The sequence below is a fragment of the Girardinichthys multiradiatus genome, chromosome 15, assembly GCF_021462225.1.
Source record: "Girardinichthys multiradiatus isolate DD_20200921_A chromosome 15, DD_fGirMul_XY1, whole genome shotgun sequence".
Classification (NCBI taxonomy): domain Eukaryota; kingdom Metazoa; phylum Chordata; class Actinopteri; order Cyprinodontiformes; family Goodeidae; genus Girardinichthys; species Girardinichthys multiradiatus.
Window position 1 is genome coordinate 10,868,042 of NC_061808.1, and position 9,535 is coordinate 10,877,576.

Consider the following 9,535-nt stretch of genomic DNA (forward strand, 5'->3'; position numbering starts at 1 on the left):
TTAAAATTTACATTTCTATCTCTGCCACAGGCCTCCGAACACAGGAGCCAGACCAAGGGAGGGACAGGAATTACGAAAGAGGCAGAGAGCAAGGCAGTGGAAAAAGATTTCAGGAAATTTCATCATTTGAGCTGGAAGGTGTCTTGGAGATTAGTTAATCTGAGGAGGAGCATGGGGGGGATCGAGGTTGGATAAAAAGGTGGGGTCAGACTCTGAGGTAGGTCCATCTTCCACATTAACCTTAACTCTGCTTCTTCCTTGGCTACAGGTGAAAAGATGCAGGACTGTTATATCTGTGGAGCTGCTATAATTTAATTAAAGCTGTGACACAGAGGTGAGGACAATTGATGCCACACATTAGGGAACCCGCCCCCCTTCTCCCCCTCTCCCCTTCCCGTCAAGATTAATTACCCCTCATTGGCTGCTTAAACGGCTTTTAAATTATAATCTGCCTGAAATCGCAATAACACCACCAGTAATCGAACAAGAACGGAAAAGCTTGGGATCTATTTCCATCTGTGGGAGATTAATAATGGTTCATTAGTAATTGCATTAATAAAACTTGTCTACAGCAGAGAGGTGAGTGAAAAAATGAAAGGAAGAAGATTAAAAGCTCCTGGATGTAATTTTTCTTCTGTTAAATATCAAAGAAAAATGACATGTTCATAAACAGTTGATTAAAATCTATTTAAATTGTCATATCAGCTCTCACTCAGGTTCAAGGTAAGATTCAAACTGATTTGTATTTAAATGTATATTTAAATACAAATCAGACATTGATCAGTGTATTCCGACAGGTGAGTTTGCAAAAGCATGCAGAAACACACTTAGGAGTGATATTTTTACAAACCTTATAAATGCAAGACTAATTTAAAACCCTTGGGATAGATCAATAGGAGATATTATAGTAGTATCATGTTACAAATGGTGAATTCTCAACAGAATCTATTAAAAAAAAACCTTTTATCTTCAACAAACTATCAGAAAAGATATATCATTTAAATCAGCAATGCATCAAGTACAACCACGCAACACAAAATTGGACATATAAACAAAAACATCTGAAAACCAAGCGAGCTTTGTAACCCAAATCAAAGATGCGAAAGGCAAAGCGATACCTTCTGCTCACGCACAGCCTCATCCTGGTGACAGGGAGATAAAAATCCTGCTGGCTCCAAGTCTCGCCGGGGATGGAGAAAGCCCCCCCACTTCTATGTGCTTTTTGGACTGGCTTACCCAGCTCTTCCTTAAAGCTCAGAGAAAACCCCAACACATGCACAGCTGCCGCCAACACCACGCCACGCCACTCCAGCACCAGCACCAGCAGCAGCAGCTATACACCAAAAGGGAAAGGCAGAGGAGGGAGAGACACTGTGCAGGAGAGGAAAGACAGAGAGGAAGAGTGGGAGGGAAGGAGCTTAAAGGAAGAAGACAGGGAGAATGCGGGGGCGTGATGATGGAGAGCTGAAAAGATATGAGAAGAACCGAGGGAGGGAGAAAGCGAGAGAGAGCGATGGAGGGAGAAGAACCTTACCTGATAGGGTCTATGTTGTTCATCTCCTCGTCAGGCAGCTAAAGGAAATGACAGCATGTTATTGGAGGAGACCCATCAGAACTGGTCCAGAAGCTGCCAAGTAGGGCACCTCTGCAGCTCATCCACTCATCCATAAGACAAACCAAACATACTTATTCAGCAGGCATGTTCCCTTAGTTTTCCCATTTGTTTTTGTTCAGGGACACCCCCCTTTTCCCTTCAATCCCAAGCTGTTCTATCACTATCTTAAATGAGTCCTCCTCACTTTCCCCTCCACTCCTGCTTGTGACAGAACTCATCAGACTGCACCCGGATGTCTACATTTGCACTCACTTGAGGTGAGAAGCGAACAATCATATCATAATCAAGAGTGTGAAAGCAAGAGGAAGGAAAAGAAGGATGGGGAGGGAGAGTGGGACCCTCCATTGCAGCCAGACTGCAGATACATGGCAACCCCCACCACCTCACCCCCCGCAACACTTGCCACCACCCCCTCAGTGTGCTTCTGGCAGTAACTCAGTATCCCTGTCAGAGTAGGAGCAGGGACAGACAGAAAGAGAGGAGAGGAGAAGAGGATGTGGAAAGAGACAAAAAAAAAAAAGAGAAAGGAGATGGGGGGGAACAGGTGGTTCAGTCTGTTGAATTTTACATATCCAGCTCCAGGCTGTTTGGAAAAGGCATTTTAATATAACTTCTATAGGTGATTCTTACACAGAGGATATGTTACACCCAAATTTGAATATTCCCCCCAACCTTTGATGGAGTTTTAAAGCAATTTAATGCATTTGTCATTATTAAAGAAGTCAGCGTAACAGTTTTTAACGCTACTACCCAGTTCTGTGGCTTTTCTAGACACAAAACTGTACTGGGGCCAAAGGTCTGAATAAAAAAAAAGCCCAAATTTTAAATTGTATTTATTTTTTTAATGTAAACATTTTGTCTGGTAATCTGGTTTTGTTATGCTGCTCCATTCACCTAAAAACCTACATGAAAACAGTGACACCTGCTTTTAAACAAAATTTGTGATCTAAATCATAGGCTTCAAGTCTTCTTCAGTGCAACATGATCTTTTTGTTAAACCATATTCACAGTTTGAGTTAAAGTAGACATTTGACAAACTTGCAGCTTTCCAGTTTTGACATGTGCATGGAACATTTCACAAACAGTACTCTAATTAATTCTTTCTTCTCCCCTTATTCCTTTATGTTTTCCTATCAAGCCGCATGAAGGTCTTGCAATCTTTTACAGTGGATCTTCGGGCACTTTCTATATCAAAGGTTGCAAGTTTCATGGCAGAATAGATATATCCTGGCGCATGTGCCCTAGTCAAATGGATCCGACAATGCCTGTGAGCCAGACTTTTATGTAAAATCAATCAAATTTGTTTTAGATATTGTTGGTCACCTATAGAACAACATGTCATGGTCAGTTTTGTATTCGTTTTGCTGTTTTGCTGTGAATCTTTATTTAAGGATAAGATCAAGTCTCCAAAAAAAAATACTCGCTTCCGAGCACACGTGTCTGATGACATAATAAAAGGCAGGGGAAGAGTAGGGAACCACGGGAAAAAATTCATTATTACAGTTCTGCAGTGATCATTTCTAGCAAAGTTGTTTTAAAACAATGTGGTCCTGTTCAGTGGTGGTTCTTACACAAAATGGATGAGCCCCGCTTTCAAACCCCCAAAAACTAGAAAATAGAATACAAATTTTATAAACCCCAAATTTTCTTTAAAGGGTTTCTGCTCCATGTGGAAGTGCAGCTCGGGTTTGACCAGTAGATTAGATCTGAACAAATTAGAAATAACAAAATGCAGTTTAGCACTGAAAGCTACAATCATATACTAATTTCAGCCTAAATAACCTTTTCTAAACCATCCTAACTTTTTTGCGTGCCCATTGACTGGAAATTTCGTTTGAGTGAGGCTGATAGGTGACTTTCTTTCTCCCTTCTTAATGCCTTCCATTAAGATGATTTTCAAGTCCCAACAATGTTTTCAGCAGTTATTTAGCTGGTCTATCACCAGCTATTTACATCAAGCATAGACTGTTAATGAACCCAGTTCTACCAGTTGGCCACCTGCAGTACAGCCCCATTATTCCAGTTAACACTGGAATTAAGAAGTTTCAAAAAATTACAATTGCTGGGCAGTCAACGAAAGGCGTTGTTCAGAGAGCTGATCAGCCTGATTCTTGTGCCTCTTGATAGTAGTACAGTTTCTTTCTATAATGTGCTTCAAAAATTTTACTTTTTGTTTTGTGGAATTGTGCTGCAGAAATTAATACTTCATTACTCCTTTGTGTTTATACTCAGTGTACATTTGTATGTGGAAAAAAATACAGCACTAAATAGTATCTTTAAAATGGAGAGGGTCTCACATTCACAGAAATAAGGTGCAAATAGATTATTTGTTCTTCTGCAAGAAATTAATTGGAAACACAGAATGAGTGCAGAACAGACAGACAGATGCCTGTGGAAAATGTTTTGTTAACACGTTTGCACAAGTACAAAGACTTCTGCGAGGAAATGAAAGTTTGCAGCGACACAGATACTCACACACTAGACTAAGATGAGCTCCAACAGGCTCGCGAGCCTGCCTCACAGCCCCCACACCACCCACCTTTTTTCCAAAGCAGTTGCTAAGGTGACGGCAAAGGCTGAATTTTAATCAGACAATAAATTAAGGCAATGCGATCTTCTCCCTTTATTATTAAATGGGAGCAGAGCCGATTTGGACGATCCTGTCAGGTGTGTTTAGGGTTAATGCGGAAACACTGGCAAGGCTGCAAATCAGGTAAGGAGATGCTTTACCTTGTCCAGGGAGTGATATCTGAGCAGAAAAGCACACTTCTGTGCTTACTAGTGAGTGAAGCAATTTACATTCTGAGGCAAGGAAGCTGAAGCCAAATGGATTATCATTTACCACTGTGGTGAATGTCACACTGAGACTGCAAATACACTCACTTTTATTGCAGTAACTGCTGACTGAGTCTTCAGGCCCGTCCGTGTATAAACAGCTCTAAGACTGTAGAAACACCAGTTGCTTTGGAAGGAAACTTCCCTGCTGGCATGGCCCTTTAACAAGGTTACATCTTCAGCTGAGTAGATGATGGATGTCACAAAAAAACAGGAGTGAGTGGGCTGAGTTTGTAGATGAGTGCATTGTTCAGTTCGGATTGTTTTGTGTGGAGGAGTTGTAAATGGGGGGAGAATTCTAATGAGCTTTCCCATAAAGACCGTTCGATGGTCACCACTAAGCAGTTCTTCTGTATAGACTCACATGCATATCATTTACCTCACCTGAGTAGCTCAGCTGAAGGGGAGCTTTATTTTTTTAACATCAGCTATAGCTTTTTATTATTATTTTAGCAAAATCTGTGTCTGACTGTTTTGCTGAAAAAAGGTGCAAACGCAACACTGACATACAATTAATTGCAGTCACTTTTAAAATGACACCATATTTTTGTACTCATGCAGGAATCTTTGAGTTATTTAGACAAGGTATTAAATATGGTATTCTGGTCTTGCATAATTTTTCTTTAAGCCTTTTGGAGATATTTCCAAACGGTTGTTAGTAGAAATCCTGAAAACTGATGAATTAGGCATTTAATGGGTCTTTCATCAGCTTTTTGCTGGATTTTTTTGTTGCCTTTTGTTGATTTTTCTAAAATACATTATGCAGACATGGTTAAATACACAGGAAAGACAAAAAAAAATAGTAAAAAATCAGCAAAAATGCAAAGAAAAAATGTATAACTGTAGGTCAAGACCATGTTGTAAGATTAGAACCAATTCTGGCTCAATAGAAGAAAATTGTAAAGAAATTATCACTGATTCAACAGTTTTCCTCGTAACTGCATTCATTTCAAGTTTGGTTTTCTGATTCTGTGTATCGGATGGTAAAAACTAAAATGTTTGCAACAGTTGTTGGAAAAAGTTGGGAACAGGTTAGGCCCTATGATGCTAAGAATGTCTCTCGTCTCGTCGTCTTCCGCTTATCCGGGACCGGGTCGCGGGGGCAGCAGACTCAACAGAGACGCCCAGATGTCCCTCTCTCCAGACACCTCCTCCAGTTCCTCCAGGGGGAGCCCAAGGCATTCCCAGGCCAGCCGAGAGACATAGTCCCTCCAGCGTGTCCTGGGCCGTCCCCTGGGCCTCCTCCCAGTGGGACGTGCCTGGAACACCTCCCGAGGAAGGCGTCCAGGAGGCATCCGGTATAGATGCCCGAGCCACCTCAACTGGCTCCTCTCGATGTGGAGGAGCAGCGGCTCTACTCCGAGCCCCTCCCGGATGGCCGAGCTCCTCACCCTATCTCTAAGGGAGTGCAAGGCCACCCTACGGAGGAAGCTCATTTCAGCCGCTTGTATCCGGGATCTCGTTCTTTCGGTCATGACCCAAAGTTCATGGCTAAGAATGTGACAACATGAATTATTTTTAACAGTCTACCACAGGTTAGGTACTACCGGCCACAACAATGGAGCATGGACAGAGAAGAACATAACAGTATGTAAGCCTTTCACACATTGGTTTGGATTGTTTTACCTTTCAACTTTCTAAGTTAACCATTTTCTTCTCCCACCAAATACAAAGTGAACATAATAGTGAATATATAAACTGTTAATCCAATTCGAAGCCTACAACTCCTGATTATTGAAGTCTGGCATACATCTGCCTTACTTGGACAGGTTGTTCACTTGTCATTCCGATTTTGAATAGTGGGAATTAGAAATAGGCTAATTCATTAATTAGATCAACAGATGCTAGTTCATTAATAACTTCTCAGCACTTGCCAATGAAAATCCGATGTCAGACATATTTATAAAAAAGAAAATAGGCTTTAAATAGGCTTTATTAAATTATAATTCACAAAATGTTCTAAGTGTACATCTTTTCCTTTTCTTGCCCATCACTAATGGCCATTGACAGCTCCTCTGATTGTATATGTTGCCACCTTCATCATATTGTTTGACTCCATAACAACTCTGATGTACTGAGGCAAAGACCTTCTTATATTTTGTTAGGTTTCCTGAGGCAATGTTTAGATTCGACAGAGTAATCATTAGTTGCACATACATTAAAGCTAATGTCTTATATTTCTAAAGAGATTATTGCAACATAATGCAGTAATTAAATGCATTTGTCATTTCAGGTATTTATTTTACTATTTTTTAATCAATCGAAACCTAATGTATATAAAATCTGGCAGGACCAGTTGAACGTCCTATTTCTTTTCCTATATTTCTTATATTTCTTTTCTTTACTCTCACACTTACTAGAGCTGTTTTCATTTTCTACAGGACTCTGCTATTGGCAAGAAAAAGTGATAATAAAAGCTTAAAAAACAACTGTATAATGTGCCAAACAGGAGAACATAGAGGCACTATTAGCAGCTGCACAGAAATATTAATTAAAAGATGTGTTGAAGGTTGAAAAGAGAGCTCAAAGCAAAACAAATCAAAGAGTAATGGTTATTTGTGGGGCAGAAAATGAAAAATGTAAAAGGTGCTAATGACAGTGTATTTGTGCATCCTTCATGTGCTGTATTTAGGTTCCTGTTTTTTGATTCCTTGTCGCTGGACTCTTTCATCTGACTGTGTGTTTCTCTGCCCAAACTCCGTGACCTGTTGTCTCCTGAGTTCTTTGAGTTTGTGGTTTCATTAATTATTAAAATCTTTACTATGCTGCATCATCACTCCAGTCTGCACATTGGTCTCAACTCATGATATAAAAAAATATGTAGACACACATACAGTGCCTTGAAAAACTTTTGATTCCTTCTGAGATTGTTCACTTTTTTCAAATTGCATTCCAGCTTCAACGTAGTTTATCAAGATTTTTATGACTGACCTGACTGTAAAGTAAAAAGCTTTTTTTTTCAAACTTTTTCCACAAATATAAGTCTAAAAAGTATGGCATGCATTTATATTCAGACTCCTTTACTCTAAACCCCTAAATAAATTCCAGTGCAGAAACTTGCATCACACAGCTGAGGAATAGTTGACCATGGAGTGCATGGCAGCTATTAGTCATCCACTCTACAAACTCAGCCTTTATGCAAGTGCGGCGAGAAGAAAGACATAGGTAAAAGACTCATGTTTACACTTTGCCACAAACATAAACCACAAATGCAGGGACATCCTAGAACTAAACCTGCAAAAAACTTCAGACCTTTGAATTGAGAATCTACGACAAGACTTCAAAAATTGTTGTTCATAGACGCACTGACTGAGCTGAAAGTATATTCCTCATCTTCTTCACAATTGTACTGAACCTTTTGTTGGTTTGTGACACAAAATCACATAAACTGCACATATGTTTGAAGTTAAAAATTGACTACATGGGACTAGCTTTAAGGTGTGTGAGTACTTCTGGAGTGCACGGTGGTGCAAAAGAGACAATGCGCACAATATGCAAATTACCATAGTGACATAAAGCATTTTCTCCATTATATTTTTACATCTGTCTTGTTTTCCTCATTTATCATTTTACTTATTTGCCCCTGCACTGTTGCAGGCTATGTTATATGCTCTATGCATTTGTTTCTGTACAGTTTACAAGCTAAATATTAAACCAGAGAAGCCCCATGAAAATGAAGGACAGCTACTTCAGATCATTTAAAGTGTTGATTAATTCAGACATCACTTTAAACTTCATGAGAAGCAATTTCCTTTGCTAATAACATGTTCAGAGGCCCTCCCTTGATTTAAGACTAGGGTAAATTTCATCACTCACTATGTTGATGCCCCTGGGCAGAGAGACAGATCTGTAGGGGTATCTCGGGAAGTCATGACAAAGCTCCAGAACAGGAATCCTCAATTTAAATCCTTGGCAAAACTCTGGAGGAGGTGGAATCAAAGTTTTATTGTCTATCTCCAGCTGAGGTGACAATTCTGCTTTCAACTCCGGGTTCTGCGGGTCGTCATCCCTCCTGACAGAGTCAATGTCCGTTTCCAGATACATTTTCTGTGATGAGACGAGAGAAATCTCATCTTCTAGAGTTTTCTGCCCAGTTAAAAGGATTTGCTCCTGGGCCATTGATTGGGACAGGCTGGAGCTCACCACTTGCTTCAGGTCTTCTGGCAGATTTGGGATTGTGGAGATGAGTCCAGATGGAGGCACCGGTTTTCCAAATGCCTGCAGGCTGCCTCGGTTCAGCACGTTGGAAGTTACCTCATCCAGGAAATGTGAAAATTTCTGCTTGGCTTTGATCCTCTCCTCCAGCACCGTCTGTAGTTTTGCGCCCTTATTCGAATCAGTTTGTGTACACCCCCTCCCTCCTCAGCCTGTGGATGATCTGTTCCACTGGATGGAGCTACAGTAAACTCCCTCCACCCTCTCTCCCCTCGGAGTCGAATTTGAAAAACTTCCTGACTCTGCTTCTTGATAGAGCTGTGCAGCAGGCAGGTAAATCCTGAGCTCCAGTTGTGTAGACTGCATGTGTCCCCGCTGCTGCTGCTACCTGCTGGACTGCTGCTGGGGGCATTGGGGCTTGACGACTGGCTGGCAGAGTACAGGTTAGACGACTGGCCTTTCACCCTCTCCACGAAAACCTGATCACCACTGAATATTGTGCTAGAAGAGGCCCATGATTTCAGGGAATCCTGGTCCAGCTGTGCCATGACTTTAAACGAGAGAGTAGTCTGTGTGACTGGTTCCATGCATTTGCTCAACTGTGGCCTTAATGGATGCATCCTCTCTTTAAATGTTAACAAGCAGATAACACACGGTTCAGTGGATGGCTCAGATTTTAAAGAGTTCTACCCTAATCTGGCTTTACTATTGTGCAAACCTGATCTAAGAGGGGGCCAATACATTTCACTCTAGGCTGAACAGATGGCATCCTTCAGTGCCAAGTCAACCCCATGCTATCTCAGGCAAGGACATTCTATTTTAGGCCCCAACTAAAGAAAATGAAAACAACAGAAGTTCTCCTGAAGTTTTAGGTTTCAGTTTCTTAAGCATCCATACAGTTTTTCCAAGTGAGCAGTGCTATTTTTAATT

At 40.9% G+C, this 9,535-nt stretch overlaps 1 protein-coding gene across 1 annotated transcript in view; it reads right to left on the bottom strand.

The window, feature by feature from the left end:
- LOC124882466 (brain-enriched guanylate kinase-associated protein-like) overlaps window positions 1-9,184 on the bottom strand; it is a 45,413-nt gene extending 36,229 nt beyond the window's left edge. The window contains 3 exon segments of the mRNA XM_047388878.1: window positions 1,535-1,572; window positions 8,267-8,790; window positions 8,793-9,184. Of these exon segments, the coding sequence (XP_047244834.1) occupies window positions 1,535-1,572; window positions 8,267-8,790; window positions 8,793-9,153 (923 nt within the window). The 5' untranslated portion in view covers window positions 9,154-9,184.
- Between the last annotated feature and the right edge of the window lie 351 nt (window positions 9,185-9,535).